This window comes from Aquarana catesbeiana, linkage group LG01 (genome assembly GCF_042186555.1).
Source record: "Aquarana catesbeiana isolate 2022-GZ linkage group LG01, ASM4218655v1, whole genome shotgun sequence".
NCBI lineage: Eukaryota > Metazoa > Chordata > Amphibia > Anura > Ranidae > Aquarana > Aquarana catesbeiana.
Genome location: NC_133324.1, coordinates 743225787 through 743245399, shown reverse-complemented (window position 1 = coordinate 743245399; position 19613 = coordinate 743225787). Strand labels below are relative to the sequence as shown.

The window sequence follows — 19613 nt, the reverse complement described above, 5'->3', positions numbered from 1 at the left end:
TCAGGACTTGAAATTTTGAGCCCTGCTGAAGCCAATATAGTTATGCTCCCGCAACCAGCTAACTTTCGCCCTCATTGTTGAGCATTAAAATATTAACCAAACTCCTGGCTAAACAACTGAACTCCTTGCTCATTCACAGAGGCCAGGTAGTCTTTATTCCTCATCGTCAGGCAGCTTATAAAATTGGACATGTTTCTTCTCAACTTAGCCAAGCAGAGATCATAGCAGATGAAGCAACTTTGCGGATATGCTTAAAACATTCAATACTTTGTCACAGACATATCTGCACACTGCTTTAAACCAATGGGGCCTCAGTAATGCTTTTCTGAAATGGGTCAACGCTTCATACGACACCCCATCAAATATCATCGAGCCTCCTCCTTTTCCAATTTGTTGTTAGATATGCCACTTTTTATTCTTGCATAAAGAGCCACTTGCCACACATACAGCCATGAGCAAAAATATTGGCACTGTCAGATAATGCACCACTTCGCCCAGAAAATTGTTGCAATTACAAATGTTTATTTTTTTTCTTTGTACTGGTACGACACAAAAAGTGGAGAAACAAAAAGCCAAATCTCATACATTCCAAGCAAAAATTCCAAAAATGGTCAAAATTATTGGCACCCTCAAATTTAGTATGTGGTAGCACACATTTGGGAAAAATAACTGAAATCAATAGTTTCCTGTAACCATCAATGAGTTTCTTACACCACTCTTCTTTTGCCAACAGCTCCAGGTCTCAGATTGGAAGGGTTCCTTTTCCCAACTGCTGTTTTGAGATGTCTCCACAGGTGCTCTATGGGATTTAGATCTGGACTCATTGCTGGCCAGTTCAGTACCCTCCAGCGTTTTGTCTTAAACCATTTCTAGGTGCTTTTTCTCTTCTGGTTTGGAGGACCCATGACGCTATCGCTGGTAGAGCTTGCATGCCTTTGTTATGGTCTACTTCCTTTAAGACATACAAGGAACCTACTACATCCCACTGTAGGTGAGAGGGCTTCTCATCATACATCCAGTCTCTGAAGATGTAAAGGGACTTTTTACCTGGGATTTTAGGACATACCTGTGATTTAAATTCACTTGTCAGTATTTTAATAAAAATGTCAGAAGGTGTTGCACTAGGCTGATGCTTTGCGGCCACAGCAGGAAGTATATCCCATCGTATTTGGCAGCACTACGAACCACAAAATGCGACCCAATTGCTTGTGGTTGTGGCACAGTGGTGAGCATTTAGGGGTTAAAACAGGCAGTAAGAGGGCAACACATTGCCTCCTCACTGCCTGTCAAATGCCTCTGAAAAGCAATCCACGCTTTCCTTGACACTAGTGTAAACAAGCCCTGAAAATACAGTCCCTGCTAGCTTAGAAAAGCAGTTCTGATCAAACAGAGTTTAGGGGCCAGGATTAACCCCTTTATGACCCCCTAACACATATATGTGGTGTCCAGGAAGCGGGCTTTAAATCAGACTGCTGCATATATGTCTGTGCTGAAAGCTTGCTTGAGTACGTTAAGAAAAAAAAGATTAACTAAGTCAATGCTTTGCCTAACTTAGTGAGTGCCAGTGTCAGCGTAAATATCAGTTATTGGCAGTGTGTCAGTGTAATTGTGTTAGTGTGTTTTAGCTAAGAAAAAAAGGTTTTATATTTAGTGTCAGTGTGTATAGGTAGGACAAAAAAAACAAAATATGTACTGTACTACTGTTTCCTGGCCTTACTACACAAAGAACAAATTATACACACATTTAGTATCCTCACGAGTAAAAATTATTTTGAAGATTTTTTGGTGGTGGTACATGCTAATGGATTTTAAATATTAAGCTACATTAGAAATTTTTTTTTTTTTTTTACTATTTTGGCCCAGTTTTCATTTGAATAAAAATAAATAAATCAGGATTTATCCATTAAAATTTCCCACCAAATGAAAGCCCAACTTGTCCTGAAAAAGCAAGGTATAATCCACCCAGATACACTAATTAGTTGAAATATGTAGTTTTTCTAACATGTCAAAGTTGCAAAGCTGGGCTTGGGTGTTCAGATTTGTTTTGACCCTGGTCAAGAAGGGGTTAAACTTAACATACACAGTATAAACATACAATCACAACCACATACATACATATAGCCTTTTAAAAAAAAATACAGATTTACTTACCTGGCTGATCCAGATGCCTTTTCCGCTTGATTGCTTTTCACTTTTCAATACACATTTAGCACCCGCATTACCGAGTGACATGTTTGTTTAACCCTTTCATGACTAAGTCTATTTTTGAAATTTGGTGTTTACAAGTTAAAATCCGTATTTTTTGCTAGAAAATTACTTAGAACCCCCAAACATTATGTATATTTTTTTAGCAGAGAATCTAGAGAATAAAATGGAGATTGTTGCAATATTTTATATCACACAGTATTTGTGCAGCGGTGTTTTAAACGCAAATTTTTGGAAAAGGGACACTTTCATGAATTTTAAAAAATCCAAACAGTATAGTTACCCCAATTTTTTTGTATAATGTGAAAGATGATGTTACGCCAAGTAAATAGATACCAAACATGTCACGCTTTATAATTGCACACACTCGTGGAATGGCGACAAACTATGGTACCTAAGAATTTCCATATGCGATGCCTTAAATTTTTTTTTATGGTTACCAGGTTAGAGTTACAGAGGAGGTCTAGTGCTAGAATTATTGCTCTCGCTCTGACGATCGCGGCGATATGTCACATGTGTGATTTGAACACCGTTTACATATGCGGGCGCGACTTCCGTATGCGTTTTCTTTGCTGTGCGAGCTCGCGGGGACGGGGCGCTTTAAAAAAAAAATTTTTTTCTTATTTTTAAATTCATAAATTGTGTTTAAAAAAAAAAAAATGTTTTGATGACTTTTATTGCTGTCACAAGGAATGTAAACATCCCTTGTGACAGTAATAGGTGGTGATAGGTACTCTTTATGGAGAGATCGGGGGTCTAAAAGACCCCCCATCCCTCCTTTACACTTCAAAGCATTCAGATCGCCGAAAACGGCGATTCTGAATACTGTGTACTTTTTAAAAACCGGCGCCATTGGCAGCCGAGTAAACGGGAAGTGACGTCATGACGTCGCTTCCGCGTTTACAATTTGAAGGCTGGAACGAAGCCGCCCACAGCTTCGTTCCAGCCCGCCCAGAGCCGCCGGAGGCATCGGATTGGTCACCGAGCCTCCGGATCGACCGGGAGGCCCGGTAAGAGCGGCGGGAGGGGGGGACGTCCCCTCCCGCTGCTCCGGTATAACAGCTGAGCGGCTTTTAGCCGCATCGGTTGTTATACACGGATAGCCGACTCCAAACAGCGGTACTGGGATGATGCCTGCAGCTGCGGGCATCATCCCGGTATAACCCCCGAAAGCCGAGTACGCATATCTGCGTACGGTCGGCGGGAAGGGGATTTATACATGGCTGCATGCTAGAGAGAGGTGGAGCATGTCATGACTCAGGAAGAAGCCTCCCCCATTCACCGCTCTGTACATTACTGATTCCCCGATTCGAGCTTCCACTCTGCTGACATACAGTTTGTTACTTCTCTGCCATTTTCTAACCATTAGAGTGGAGGCAAGCACCAAATTGTGTCGGCAGAGTGGAAGCTTGATCAGAGCAACAGTATGCCTTTCTCAACTAGGATGCTGCAGTACCCCTGATGAACTCAGAGGGCACCCTCAGTTGAGAAAGGCTAGGAAAGTGATGGTGAACCTTGGCACCCCAGATGTTTTGGAACTACATTTCCCACTATGCTCATGCACTCTGCAGTGTAGTCGATCATCATGGGAAATGTAGTTCCAAAACATCTATGGTGCCAAGGTTTGCCATCACTGGGCTAGGCTATTTATTAGAAGTGTTAAAATCCTGAGTATTTTAGCCTCCCTAGTATATTCAGAGTAGTGCTGCTATAAGCCATCAGTATTTTTATTAGAGGCATTTTATGAATCAAATGATCAGAGCACTTTAAGGTACTAGCAGACACATACCTTCTGGTGAGTGTGCTTTTTCTAGTTGCTAACTTTGTTAATACTTATAGCTCTAGTATCAAGCTTTTTGCTGTCAAGGTCCATTTACACTTTAGTGGTCTGTTGCAGCGTGCTAATATGCATTGCATTATGGTAAGCCATTTATTATAATGATGTAGTATACAGTTTCAGAAATACAAAAAAACAAACAGGGTCAGTAAAAAAAAAAAAAAAAAAAAAAAAAAAATTTATTATCCATATAAAAAGTGCCAAAATATTCACCAACATTGTATCCTATTCCAACGACTTGCTCACTCTAGTGACCAAAAACCGCACATACAACTAATCACATTGCTTTGCACGCATATCCTGTTCACATATTCCCACAGTAGCCAGAGTCCCTTGACACTGGATATGTTGCATTTCTGTTAGCAGATGTCCAAATGTCCAGATTCATATAGGCATGGAAAGGATTGAATCTTGAAGAATACTCCTGCTTGCACATCATGGAGTGACTTCCAATATGGTCAGAATGTGGAGGGGAGCTGCTAACAGGGCAGAAGCCATCAAATACATCATTCTGTGGAGCCCAGATGGATCCAAACAGTCCAGACATGGGAGACAAACTTCTAGTGCTGGAGAGGTATGGCTGTAAATACATAACAAATATCAAAAGCTAAGCCAGAGAAGACCTTTGCTGGTTAAAAAAAAAAAAAAAAATATGTCCGACATTCTGCCCGTGTGTTTGTCGGTCTGTCCGACCGACTCCTGATCATTGGAGTGTTCTGGCGGGGGATCATCCCCCTGTCAGAACACAACAGCTCAGCGGGGGGGGGTGATCACTGAACTAACCTCGCATGGTTAAAAAAAACTGTAGTGTGTACCCGGCTTAGGGTTAAGCCTGGTTCACAACGCTGACAGATCGCCATACATCCACACAAGCGATGTTGATGCAGTGATCCCCCCCCCCCGCTGTGCCTTTGTATTCTGATAGTTGTACTCTCCCCCTTCCCTGATCAGATACTTGTTTTCCAGCATGTCCCTTCGACAAAAGTGAGACATTATAGCAGCTTCTGTCGGACAAAACGCTGTAAATACTGACCGAATGTTTTGGGCCCCTATTTACCCAGCATTAGCCTGCGTCTCTTGACCCCAGACACACACACACTTGTTATCTAGTTTTTATAAAATCTGAGAATGTTTTAATTGCATTTCTATTGATACAAAAGTGACTGTTGCTGACTTCTATTGTAACAGACCGTTTTCCTCTTGAAATAAAGAATAAAAAAAGAAAAAAAACAAAAAATTGCAAAAATGAACACAGGTATTTGTTACTAAAATGTTGTCAGTGAAAACAAAAAAAATGTTAACATCCTGTAGTGAAATTACAAATTAATAAAAAATAAAATGTTACATAGGGGGTTCACATACAAGGTAAACAGCATAAAACTGTATTCTAGTGGCATTTACTTACAGAAGTGCTAACATAACTTGCTGGTTCCCAGGAGTTTGGCATGGAAGGTGCAGGTGGAGGGGGTGGTGGAGCTTCTGGTGGGTTTATGTTCCAAGTAGACTGACAATGATCAATGAAAGCTGGATTCTGGACTTCAGGGCATGAAAAGCCATTGTGGTAGTTCATGTTTTCTGGAAGAACAGCACAGTATTGACATACTCTGAATATTTTAAAGTTAAAAAAGTGGATTGTACGAAACTGAGATAAGAGAATAATAGCTCAGACAGTACAATGGCGAAATTCACCCACAATTACTCAAAGATCTTACAAGGCAATGCATTTTGTCTTAAATGGTATTAACCTTTTAATGGATTACTTAAGAGCCAGGATTCAACAATCTGTAGATTGAGGTTTTCAAGCATGGGTCTCACAAATGACAGCTAGCACTCTGTTATCCAGCTGCCAGCTGTCAGACTGGACTATGGTTCCCAATCATGCGATTACCATGGCAGCTATGACAGCTATTTGATAGTAAAGCAAACCTCTCCAAACTACTGTTATCACTGTAATTCCTTCTGTGTGCACAGAAAAAAAAAAAAGAAATCTGTTGAGAACCTTAATTTACACATTGCTATATATGTCCCATAGTTGGGAGCTCAGCTTAGGGTTGGAGACCAAACTTTATATGTGCCTTGACATGCATTTGCAAATGTAAGCTACAATAAATAGGATTTTTGTAGTCCGCAGAAAAAATCCTTTGCTTGGAGCCCATTTAAGTTGTAAACCCTTACATATACCCGGCAAAGTGGTTGGCTTCAGATGATACCCAGAGATGAAACAGATTCACCTACGCAAGTTGTACCTGTTTATCTTAAGTATTCTCTTCTCTATATCAGTTCAAAGTCCAGAATTTATAAAGCTCAGCTGAGAGGTCAGAAAAACGTGGGCAGAGGGCTGAAGAGTTCAGTGAGGAGAGCGCTTCTGCAGGAGATCCTTTCCCTGTCACCATTTTTCTCTTGGTTTCAGGCCAACTTGTCAGAAGCAACTCATGCAGATAGAAGGGGGACGAGGTAGCAGACAGAAATGACACTTAGTGATCCTAATAAAGACAAGTACACACTACAGAGGGATATGCTTAGTTCATTTTTCATGTCTGAGGTCTGCAACCACTTTAAGGGACCACTGAAATCTTTATGCTTTTCGTTTATACTGCACCCTACAGGAGAAATGGACAGTAGCAAAAAAACAAAAACAAAACACACCACCAAAACTTTTAGCCAGCACAGAATAATCTCACCTACTACCAGCATGAGTGTTTTCTTGCCATGTAGTACAGAGAGCATGAACATAAATACAAGCTAGGACTTGTGTGCCTCAACAAACGCCAAGAAGGGGGCTTTACTTTGAACACAAAACTCCCAACTTCATTCTCATCCATAGAGGGACACAGCAATTCTTTGACATCCAAAAGTAGTCCAACACAGCAAAACGCTAAGATGCCCAACAAATGTCAGAAAATTGAGGAGTTGACTGAAGCAGACATCAGATGCCCAAGACGTCTGCTCAAGCTTGGAGAACATGTGAACAGAAGGTCACGCGATATTCTTCCAATCAGGGAAACACAGTTGTTTGATGCCTAAAAGCGCTTGCAGGTCAAGTAGGTTAGAACCTAATCCTGGAAACCATAAGCATTGATGATGTTTTGCCTTAGACAGTTTTCTGGCAGGAGAAACCAAAGCTCCCTTCCAGAGTCCCTCTGGTATGACAAAAAGAGAATCAGTCTTTTGAAAGAAGCAGTAGCTGAGATAGTGACTGTCACAGCCCAACACACATCACGACAATGGAAAGAGTTTGCCTTTTGGTGAACTGGAACCAGACAGAGGGACGTAAGAACAATGTCCTGGTTGAGGTGAAAGGCATGACCTACCTTAGGCAAGAAGGAAGTCCTGGGCCTCAAAAACCACCTAGTCCCTAAGCAAACAACTAAGTTTGAAAAACTAGTTTTAGAAAGGAGCACATCGCACTGATAAGAGCTAAAATGTTCTTAATTTGAGAGTAATAGAAGTTAAGTCCTCAAGGGTAAGTTCATCAGTCAAGGATTGGGTCAATTCAGTTTTTGCACCTAATGACTCAGAAGCTTTCAAAGTCTGTGAGTAAATCAGATAAAGAATCTGCAGTGCAAGGCGCAGGAACCTGCTTGTGTCTTCTACAATCAGAGTCGGCAAATAATTAGGTAATTTGGGTCAAAGACTTGAACGACTGTAGTTAAAACCTCAGCTGAAAAGGTTAAGAAACTGGCCACACCCAACGAAGCTAAAGAGGACCCATAGCTGTTAGTAGAATGAGAGCTGGGGGCACCTGGTACAGTATCAGATATGTAGCTGTAAAGCAACATAAGGCTCAGGGTATGATGCAAGGCCTCAGGCACTCACAAAACCCAGATAGCTGCTAGCAGATGAAGGTGAGATAGCCGCAAGTGACCAAAGTCACTAGTTGGGCAGCAGGAACAGCTTGAAGTTCTATGTGGCTCTTCACAAGAAGGAACACCAGTGAGAAGACCCTTCAAGGCTGTAAGAAGAAAAAGCATGCGGTGCACATAACACTCCTTCCAGCTGATAACTTTAGCACTCAGTCCCACAGTGTAAACCCTCTTCTGGGGTGGAAAATGCTACTCAATAAGTGAGTCTTCAGAGGCAGGACAAGCACTGTAGAAATGTTAGTGGCTGTGGACCTGGAAAGAGCACTGAAGACCAGATGCAGAACTCCACAAGGCAGGCAGGGGACAGCTGCACCACATAAATTATATGGAGAAAAGGGGCTGACAAAAGAACGTTAGCCTTTACAGCAGCACAAGACACTAGAAAAAAGAAAAAAAAAAAACCCTGAGGCATGCTGGTAGAAGAGGTCATCATGGGATGGCCTACAATTTTTTTTTGTCGATTGGCAGTAACCAAACCACCTGTATAATCTGAAGTTTAAAGACTTCCTCTATACTTCATTGGACAAGAAAGAAAGCCCCTTTTTTTTGATGAAGTGATTCCATCAGCAATTTGATCCACAGACAGTAAGTTTTTCATTAACAACTTGGCCCTTTTATCCCTATACCCTCTCGAGTCTCAAAGCATATAGGTGGTCTCAGTTCCATTCGTTCTACCTTTTAACGCTTGAAGCCTACCCTCAACGTTTTTACCACTTTTATCAGGACAGGTGAGGCTTGAATTTGGTAGCAAATTTGGATACATATATTCTATTTCCTTTTTTCTTATTAGTAAAAAAATGAGAAAAAGCATTTTCCTGCAATTTTTCCCAAAACAACGTTTACATAACTTGTACAACCCCACATTTTTGCCACAAAATATAAATAAAAAAAATCTGCTGATTAAATTTTGACTTTAGATGCTATGCTGTGGCACATGCAGCAAGAAAAAAAACTATATCTATAAATTAATACTCTAACATTATAAGATTAAGGCCCCATACACACTATTAGATTTTCTGCTGATTTTTGTCTTCAGATTTACCAAAACCATGTAGTGCAAGGGCCTGCCTGATTGCATACAAATTGAAACTCTTAAGGTTTGACCTCATATTATATGGTTATGGTAAATCTGAAGACAAAAATCTGCAGAAAATCCAATAGTGTATATGGTGTCTAAGTGTGGTTGACAGGGACACAAATTAGTATAAAGGCAACTTTTTCAAAGGTGTAACCATTGCTAAAAATTTGAACAACACTGTGTTTACTTATGTGAGTATTTAAAGGTCATGCAGTGACACAAATGTCATCTAGATCATTTGGGATCATAGTTGGGACCTGATTCTTAAAGTATAACTAAAGTTAAAGTGAAAAAAAACAAACATTTTTTTAATCAGCCTCACTGTGGGGAGATTTCCAATAACTTCCTGTTTTGGCTATGGGAGAGGAAGTGAAGGGAAATCTTCCTAATGGGACACAGATAGCAAAAATAGCACAAAAAAAAAAATGACAGGGGTTATAAACCTCTCTTACTCTATATAAGATGGCCCATAAATGCCTCTATGCTGGTATTGGAAGTAAACATTAGCTTTTGGGCTTAGGCTTTATAGCTACACTTACAGCTGTCACGCCTCTGAAAAGTGATCCGCCGAGGCGTTTAACAGGTGGGGAGGAGGCAATATGTCAGTTCTTCACAGCCTGTTTCAATCTCGTAAATGCTGCACCACAACCACATGCATTGCAACCAACTGCAGTGTGGCCCCACTCAATTGAATAGTCAACGTTGTTGAATGCAGCTGGTTGGACGGCAGTAAAAGAGTAGCTCAACCATATGTTTTTACCACCTTCAACTGCAAGCGCAAACTAGCCTTTAGTGCTGGATGCCAGCTGTCAAGGACAGATAGTGGTTCTAGTCTGCACTCCCACAGGGGCCCGCAGAGACCAGGTCCCATTTTAACTGCTTGCCGACCAGCCGCTGCTGGTCGGCAGATTGGCACGGCTGGGCAAAAACGACGTTGCCTTATGTCGCTTAGCCTTTTGGCCACTAGGGGCGCGGGCCTGGAGCTGATGCAAGTGCCAGTGATCGCTCCAGCGATCGCTCGTGACAGAGCGAGAACCGGAATCTGTGTGTGTAAACGCACAGATCCCGGTTCTTTCAGGGGAGGAGACAGATCGCGTGCTCATACTATGTATGAACACCGATCTCTCTCTCCTCCTAGACAGTCCCATCCCCCCACAGTTAGAAACACACATAGGGAATACAGTTAACCCCTTGATCGCCCCCTAGTCTTAACCCCTTCCCTGCCAGTGACATTTACACAGTAATCAGTGCATTTTTATAGCACTGATCGCTGTATAATTGTCAATTGTTTCAAAAATGTGTCAAAAGTGTCTGATGTGTCAAAAGTGTCCGACATAATGTCGCAGTTACGATAAAAATCGCAGATCGCCACCATTACTAGTAAAAAAAAATAAAAAATGCCATAAATCTATCCCCTATTTTGTAGACGCTATAACTTTTGCGCAAACCAATTAATATACGCTTATTGCGTTTTTTTTTAACAAAAATATGTAGAAGAATACATATCAGGCTATACTGAGGAAAATATTTGTTTTTTTGATTTAAAATGTGGGATATTTATTACAGCAAAAAGTAAAAGATATTTTTTTTTCAAAATTGTCGCTCTTTTGTTTATAGTGCAAAAAATAAAAACCGCAGAGGCAATCAAATACCACCAAAAGAAAGCTCTATTTGTGGGAAAAAAAGAGCGTCAATTTTGTTTGGGTACAGCATCACATGGCCGCGCAATTGTCAGTTAAAGCGACGCAGTGCCGAATCGCAAAAAATGGCCTGGTCATTGAGCAGCCAAATCTTCCGGGGCTGAAGCGGTTAAAACAGACCTGGGACAACTATCCGCTATCCCAGTGCGGTTTTAAACGACACTGGGGACTCAAGTGTTTAACATACAGAAGGAACAGCCAGACAATAAATATCTCATTCTTGCCATAACCATAATGAAAACCCGATCATTTTCTAAACAAGTATTTCAAAACCATGTCAGAAAATCAAGCATGAACAAACAACCAATATTAACTGTGGAATTGCTGCCCCGAATGTCATGCAAACGTAGTTCTACTTCTTGTGAAATAGGAGGAAGGCAACAGTTTCATTTCTCAATCCAGTTTGTTTGTTAGAGGGAAAGTTTAGTATAGTTTCAGTAAAAACATATTGTGAATATTATAGAACATTTACACTGTTGCATGACTGCTCTTAAATTTTTCTGCTGTATTACACAGAAATGTACAGATTAGCCACCTGAAGCTGTGCATTCCACTACAATCTCTTTGCCTCCCCCTACTTAACAACTACTGAGATATTAGCAGCAGGAGCGCATGGTTTTTAATGAAATGGCAGTATCACAGATTTGTATTGGCATATGGCTTTCTCCATGCACAGTGAGGGAAAAAAGTATTTGATCCCCCTGCTGGTTTTGTACATTTGCCCACTGACAAAATGATCAGTCTATAACTTTAATGGTAGGTTTATTTTTAAGTGAGAGACAGAACAAAAATATCTAGAAAAATGCATTTCAAAAGTTATAAATTGATTTGCATTTTAATGTGCAAAATAAGTATTTGATCCCCTATCAATCAGCAAGATTTCTGGCTCCCAGGTGTCTTCTATACAGGTAACGAGCTGAGATTAGGAGCACTCTCTTAAAGGGAGTGCTCCTAATTTCAGCTTGTTACCTGTATAAAAAGACACCTGTCCACAGAAGCAATCATTTAGATTCCAAATTCTCCACCATGGCCAAGACCAAAGAGCTGTCCAGGGATGTCAGGGACAAGATTGTAGACCTACACAAGGCTGGAATGAGCTACAAGACCACCACCAAGCAGCTTGGTTAGAGGGTGACAACAGTTAGTGCGATTATTCATAGTTAGTTACTTAGTTAGTAAAGTTGAAAAAAGACACCAGTCCATCCAGTTCAACCTGAGTACACACTCACATTGGTCCCTACCCTCAAGGAGCCCACAATCCAAGGTCCCCAACTTACATTCATATACTAGGGCCAATATTTGGACAGAAGCCAATTAACCTACCAGCATGTCTTTGGAGTGTGGGAGGAAACCGGAGTACCCGGAGGCACAGGGAGAACATGCAAACTCCAGGCAGGTAGTGTAGGTGGGATTTGAACCAGCGAGCCTTTTTACTGCTAGGCGAGAGTGCTACCCACTACGCCACTGTGTCTCCCCAAATATTCGCAAATGGAAGAAACTCAAAATAACGTTCAATCTCCCTAGGTCTGGGGGCTCCATGCACAATCTCACCTCATAGTTTCAATAATCATGAGAATGGTGAGGACACAGCCCAAAACTACATGGGAGAATCTTGTCAATGATCTTGAGGCAGCTGGGACCATAGTCACCAAGAGAACAAATCGGTAACACACTACGCTAGTACTGAAATCCTACAGCGTCTGCAAAATTCCCCTGCTCAAGAAAGCACATGTACAGCCCCATTTAAAGTTTGCTGAATGATTCAGAGGAGAACTGGGTGAGAGTATTGTGGTCAGATGAGACCAAAATCAAGCTCATTGGCATCAACTCAACTCGCCGTGTTTGGAGGAGGAGGAATATGACACCATCCCCACCATCAAACATGGAGGTGGAAACATTATACTTTGGGGGGGTTTTTCTGCTAAAGGGGACAGGACAACCTCACCGCATCAAAGGGACGATGGATGAGGCCATGTACCATCAAAATCTTGAGTGAGAACCTCCTTCCCTTAGCCAGAGCATTGAAAATGGGTCATGGATGGGTATTCCAGCTTTGACAATGACCCAAAACACACGGCCAAGGCAACAAGAAGCAGCACATTAAGGTCCTGGAGTGGCCTAGCCAGTCTCCATACCATAATCCCATAGAAAATATGTATAGGGAGCTGAAGGTTCGAGTTACCATACGTCAGCCTTGAAACCTTAATGACTTGGATAGGATATGCAAAGAGGAGTGGGACAAAATCCCTCCTGAGATATGTGCAAACCTGGTGGCCAACTACAAGAAACGTCTGACCTCTTGGATTGCCAACAAGGGTTTTGCCTAAGTACTAAGTCAAGTTTTGCGAAGGGGTCAAATACTTATTTTACTCATTAAAATGCAAATCAATTTATACTATTTTGAAATGCATTTTTCTGGATTTTTTTGTTATTCCGTCTCTTACTGTTAAAATAGACCTACCATTAAAATTATAGGCTGATCATTCTTTGTCAGTGGAAAAACATACAAAATCAGTAGGGGATAAAATACTTTTTTCCCTCACTGTAGAATATATGGCATTGCAAGGGACATCACAGGACTCATATACATGACTACATGGAATAGGCTGCCACCTTCAGGGGAATAGGCCCTGGCCAAAGAAGCAAAAATCCTAGTTGAGGCATAACCCCTCCCTGTTTGGCTAAGCCTCAGTTTTGTAGCAAGCAATTCGCAAGACAGACAGAAGGGGAGGGAACTCTGTGCCCTGTGATGTATTCCAAGAAAAAGATTTCAAAGGAAAACCAAAATAAGTAATGTAATTGTACATCATAATGTCCTAAAGCCTTAAACTTGAAGGGTGGAAAGCCTTGAACTTGAAGGGTGGGAAGCCTTGAACTTGAAGGGTGGGAAGCCTTGAACTTGAAGGGTGGGAAGCCTTGAACTTGAAGGGTGGGAAGCCTTGAACTTGAAGGGTGGGAAGCCTTGAACTTGAGGGGTGGGAAGCCTTGAACTTGAAGGGTGGAAAGCCTTGAACTTGAAGGGTGGGAAGCCTTGAACTTGAAGGGTGGGAAGCCTTGAACTTGAAGGGCGGGAAGCCTTGAACTTGAAGGGCGGGAAGCCTTGAACTTGAAGGGCGGGAAGCCTTGAACTTGAAGGGCGGGAAGCCTTGAACGTGGAGGGTGGGAAGACTTGAACTTGAAGGGTGGGAAGACTTGAACTTGAAGGGTGGGAAGACTTGAACTTGAAGGGTGGTAAGCCTTGAGCTTGAAGGGTGGAAAGCCTTGAACTTGAAGGGTGGAAAGCCTTGAACTTGAAGGGTGGGCAACATAGCAACAAGGCCTAACACAACCAAGACACAAAACAGAAAATAGGGAACCACACTACAAAGGAATCACAGATCTATCTCTCCCTTGCTGACAGAGTGACGGGCTGCCTTGTTTACATAGGCAGACAGCCATTCTGTTTCTCCAGAAAGCGATTGCGGGTGGCTGGACCCGCTGATCGACTCCCACCGTGTCTAATCACAGCGGGAGTGCGGCTTCGTGGCATGTGTGCGCCCTGGAGCCAATTGAGGAAATCGTGTACAGGTACGAGTTCACTGCTGACGTTGTGATGACCCCTAGTGGATGCTGATGTGGGTTCCTGTTGCCAGTGCTAATGTGTATCTGCGAGCTATGATCCTCTGTAGTGGAGGATCGTGGCTTTTTGGTAAGGAGTGACCCCTTCTGTTCTTGGTGGTGGATTCCTTCCCGTTTTTCACAGATGAACATTTGTCAATCACTTGGACTTTCATTTTCATTTTTATATTGGTGGTTTAGGGCTACCTCTTTCACTGCAGTCTAAGATATAATTTTTTGGACTATTAAGTAGTTTTCAAGAGGGTTTATTTATTTTCATTCAGATTTTGTCACTGCTTAATTTATGTAACACTTTTCACTTATTTAGCGCGATTCTTTTTTCTTTTTATTAACAATTGGTGTTTTATTGTTAGAATTGCTGCTTTATTCACTAATTTTTTGTCATATCCCAATATCATATAGCGCAGTTTTTCTCTCTTTTTTCTAAACCACACTACAAGGCCGTCTGCAAACCTACCATCCAAAACAGGAGTACGCAGAAGCATTAACATCTACCTGAGTCAATAGCTAGTCTGCCAAGAGATTTACAGTGTCACCATAACACATTCTTCAATACTATCCACCTTTATCCAGTGCAAGAGATGAGGAAAACAGGCTGAAGTGGAGGAAAGGCAATAGTGATCCCAAGGAGTCATCAAGGCATCAACTGCAAATGTCTGAGGATACCTGGTATTGGACACAATCCTGTCCAGTTTGTTGTTGAATCTGAACACCAAGAGATGCACAACTGGCATTACCCAGCGCAAAAAAATCTCACCTCTAGGGTGGAAGGCCCATTCTCACACAGTCAGCTGCTGATGAACTCCTTGGGAGTCAGGTGCACTGGCAGAACTAAGGACTCCAGAGGTTGGCCCACAACAGAAAATTACGATGCAGGTCCCTTAAAGTGATTTCAAAGTGTCTCTCTCTTTTTTTTTTAATAACATGTTATACTTACCTGCTCTGTGCTGTGGTTTTGCACAGAGCAGCCCAGATCCTCCTCTGCACGGTCCCTCTTCGGCGCTCCTGGCACCTAAGTCCTGTAGAGTGCCCCCACAGCAAGCAGCTTGCTATGGGGGCACCCGAGCCGAGCTACAGCTCCGTGAGTCCATTCAGACATGGAGCTGCTGTTCGGCCCCACCCCCTCTCTCTCTCCTGATTGGCTAACTGCCTCTGGGTGTCATGCTTGTGGCTGTCAGAGTTTTGCTATGCCTCATGGGACTTGTAGTTCTGCAACAGCTGGAGGTCCGCTAATTGCATATCCCTGTTCTAGACATTTGACATAATTTTCTGAGCAGATATATCCCTGAGCAGCAGGTCATTCAGGTACTCCACAATAGGGATACCTTAGGTCTTCAAAAAAACAAGAACTGGAGCCAACACCTTGGTAAACACCTGGGGGGCTGTGTAAAGTCCAAAAGGTAGCACCACAAACCGGTAGTGGCAATCCCCCTATGTGAGTCGGAGAAATCGCTGTTGAGGCTAAAAAGTTGGGATGTGTAGATAGACCACTGATGCAAGGAAGTTCTCCTGATTAAGCAAGGCAATCAATGACCAGGTGGATGACTTCTGGAATTTTTTGTACCTTTAGGAATTGGTTTAGACAATTAAGGTCCGGATTTGGCTGAATGTCTCCATTTGGCTGGGGAACCATGAACAGGTTGAAACTAAAGCTGTGAGACCTTCTCCTCAGCCAGCATAGGTGAAACGACTCCCTGGGAACAGCTGTCTTTACAGGGGCACAAAGAAAATTGCTTTGTGTGTTTGTGTGTGCATCTGAAGATACCCTTGAGTGCATAATATGTGGAGGAGGAAAGCAGTGAAAACCCAGCTTGTAAAAAAATCCACCTCTGACCCATAAGGGGTGTAAGGAACAGGCCAGGATTTATAGGAATAATGCCCATGAAGTATCTTCAGAAACACAGGGAGGCACATCCATCATCTAAGGACACAAGCTAAAAACCTTGGCTTAGCTGAGCTGAGAGGGGATGTGCCTGGGTGGAGATTCCTGACTTTTTTAGCCAATGTTCATTCACCTAAAGGTGGCTGCATAACCCAATTAGTCATGAATATGGACCCCTCTGTGTCCTGTGACATACAATTAAGACATAACTTTTGTAATAAACGTTTTAATTAAGCATTAAGTTAAAAAACCATCTGTGTGTAGCAGCCCCCCTCATACTTACCCGAGTCCCTTCTCTCTGCGGTAATGTCCACGAGTGTCTTAGCTGTCCCAGACACTCCTCCTGATTGATTGACACACAGCAGCGGTGCAATTGGCTCCCGCGGCTGTCACTCAAAATCAGTCAGCCAATCAGGGGAGAGGGAGCAGGGCCAGTTCGGGACTCCGTGTCTGAATGGATACACAGAGCTCTGACTCGGCTCAGGTGCCCCCATAGAAAGCTGCTGGCTGAGGGGGAACTCACCAGAGGGAGGGAGGGGCCAGGAGAGAAAAAGAGGGACCCGAGCTGCTCTGTACAAAACCAACTGCACAGAGGAGGGAAGTATAACATGTTTGTTATTTAAAAAAACAAAAAAACAAAAAAAAAAAACAAAAAAACATAAGCCTTTACAATTGCTTTAACTCTGCAGTGGAAATGTATGTTGTGTTAATAGATGTTTGCTATACTGGAAATATGTTCCTGATTACTGTAATATTTATACTTTTATTATTGCCAGGAAGTATAGATCTGCTATACTCCAGAACTGTGACACTCATATAGCCACTCTCACTTTACTTCTGTACCTCTTAACACTCAAAGTGGTTGTACACAATGTACAACCACTTTTTACTATAGGTAAGCCTATATTATTGCGATGCATAGCAGCCCATTATGCTTTACCTTTGCAGGGAAATAAAGAGGAAGTAAAACTCACCAGGGTTTACTTCCTCTTTAACTGATATTTACACTGCAGATACACTACGGACCATGTTCTTGTGCGATTCAGGCATGAATTGTCCCTAACTGCTGTGGTTACTGGGCTTTTCACAACCAACATTGCACTTTGCAATGCCCTCTATTCTTTGTGATGTTTGTTTGTATCATGTTCTATCCTTGTGGAGTTTGTAGCCTAAAACAAGTCAGTTGCTATGTTTTGCATTTTAACAAAAAAAAAAAAAAAACACATACATCTTTACTGTTTTACCTCTCTAAGGCTGGCCGTACATGGTCGAATTTCAAAAGAATTTTCTTTTGAAAGTCAGAAAATTTGTGCGTTTTGTGATCCGATGGCGCCACCATTGATTTCGAAATTCGGCCAAACAAGCCTTCAACTTCACCTCAAGTTGCTACAGAAAAGGAATTTCGTGGCTGGGAATCTTCTTTTCTTTACGGGAATTTTCTTTTCTTGCACATGCGCATTTCTTTTTCGATTACATTTCTCGCACGATTCTCCCATCATTGATTAGAAAATAGTTTGTTTTTCCAAAAATTTCCAACATATCCGATTACTCAAATTTAATTGCTGCACGAAAATCGGCTGTTGCTGCAGCCCACTAATGGTGCAAAATATGAACGAAAATTCTTAGATAAGATTTTCAAAAGAAAATTCTTTCGAAATTTGACCCATGTATGGCCTGCCTAAGGCTTTGCAATTCTGGTCAGCTAATCTTATGATTTACATGTCTTTTCCACAGTGCACAGCCAGACAAGTGACACACTTATTTACTGGTTCAGCATTGTTACTCCCTGTCACCTCTCCACCTGCGGCCTGATTATTCCAATCAGCATCATAATCTATGTGCTAGAAGTTGACTCAGGAAACATTAATGGTAAACCAGAAGTAGCATAGTGGTCTTCTTGATTAGCAGATGTATGCTTTAAGCAAAAATGGCTGATCAAAGTTCCAAATAATTGGCAGGTACAACAGTAAAACATATGTACTGTATCTGAATTTAGCTCTCTACTTGAACTCTGCATAAATAAAACATTACTTTTCCAGTATAACAAAAAAAATAAACAAGCAAATCTTCCATTGTACATAGCATTGCTGACATAGGACAGAGGCATTACCTTCACTATAAGAGTTAAACTCATTTAACTCCAAGGAACCATACATGCCAGAAAACTGACCATCACGTGTTGAATTCCAATTGATGAAGCTGAAACACACAAAATAGTTACATTCAAACAGGAACTTATTACGCAGAAGATCAAATGAGCAAAGGGACACTTTTAGAAAAATAGCAAACAAAAATGATCAGGTGCAATTCATTCTGGGAGTTCAACCCCATCCATGCCAATATCTGTTAATTTGCTTACTAATTTCGGATACACATTAAAGTAACTTTATGTCAGTGCTACTGTATACTTTCTAGTCACCAAGCATTATATTGTCAGATAATCTATGTTGGGAGGTTGGCAACATTTTCCACATTGACGCATGGTTCACATATATGCAGGTCCAGTTTCGGTGCAGAGTCCAGGGCGGTTTCTATTCAGATTTAGGTGCAATTCAGGACATGCACCGCAGCCGACCCGCATATACAGTGGGGACGTAAAGTATTCAGAACCCCTTAAATTTTTCACTCTTTGTTATATTGCAGCCATTTGCTAAAATCATTTAAATTCATTTTTTTTCCTCATTAATGTACACACAGAACCCCATATTGACAGAAAAACACAGACTTGTTGACATTTTTGCAGATTTATTAACCACTTAAGGACCAGCCTCGTTTTGGATTTTAGGTGTTTACATGTTTAAAACAGGTTTTTCTGCTAGAAAATTACTTAGAACCCCCAAACATTATATATGGTTTTTCTTCTAACACCCTAGAGAATACAATGGCGGTCATTGCAATACTTTTTTTTGCACCGTATTTGCGCAGCGGTCTTATAAGCGCACTTTTTTTGGAAAAAATTCACTTTTTTGAAAAAAAAAATAAAACAACAGTAAAATTATCCCAATTTTTTTTTATATTGTGAAATATAATGTTACGCCAAGTAAATTGATACCCAACATGTCATGCTTGAAAATTGCGCCCGCTCGTGGAATGGCGTCAAACTTTTACCCTCAAAAATCTCCATAGGCGACGTTTAAAAAATTCTACAGGTTGCATATTTTGCGCTACAGAGGAGGTCTACGGCTAGAATTATTGCTCTCGCTCTACCGGTCGCTGTGATACCTCACATGTGTGGTTTGACCACTGTTTTCATATGCGGTCGCTACTCGCGTATGCGTTCGCTTCTGCGTGCGAGCTCGTCGGGACAGGGGCGTTTTAAAAAATTTTTTTTTTATTTTTATTATTTATTTTTATACTGTTTAAAAAAAAAAAAAAATGTGTCACCTTTATTCCTATTACAAGGAATGTAAACATCCCTTGTAATAGAAAA

The 19613-nt window shown here is 41.5% G+C and overlaps 1 protein-coding gene across 3 annotated transcripts in view; it reads right to left on the bottom strand.

The window, feature by feature from the left end:
* Nucleotides 1–4108: 4108 nt before the first annotated feature.
* The window catches only part of TMEM131L (transmembrane 131 like), a 190022-nt gene continuing 174517 nt past the window's right edge, over nt 4109–19613 (bottom strand). For 2 of the 3 annotated variants that reach the window (XM_073605317.1, XM_073605333.1), the window contains 3 exons: nt 18294–18382; nt 5448–5617; nt 4113–4622 (listed from right to left, as the gene is read on the bottom strand). In XM_073605317.1, the coding sequence (XP_073461418.1) occupies nt 4347–4622; nt 5448–5617; nt 18294–18382 (535 nt within the window). In that variant the 3' untranslated portion in view covers nt 4113–4346. Of the gene's footprint in view, nt 4623–5447; nt 5618–18293; nt 18383–19613 lie in introns of all 3 variants that reach the window. The other variant, XM_073605325.1, reaches the window with a different exon arrangement.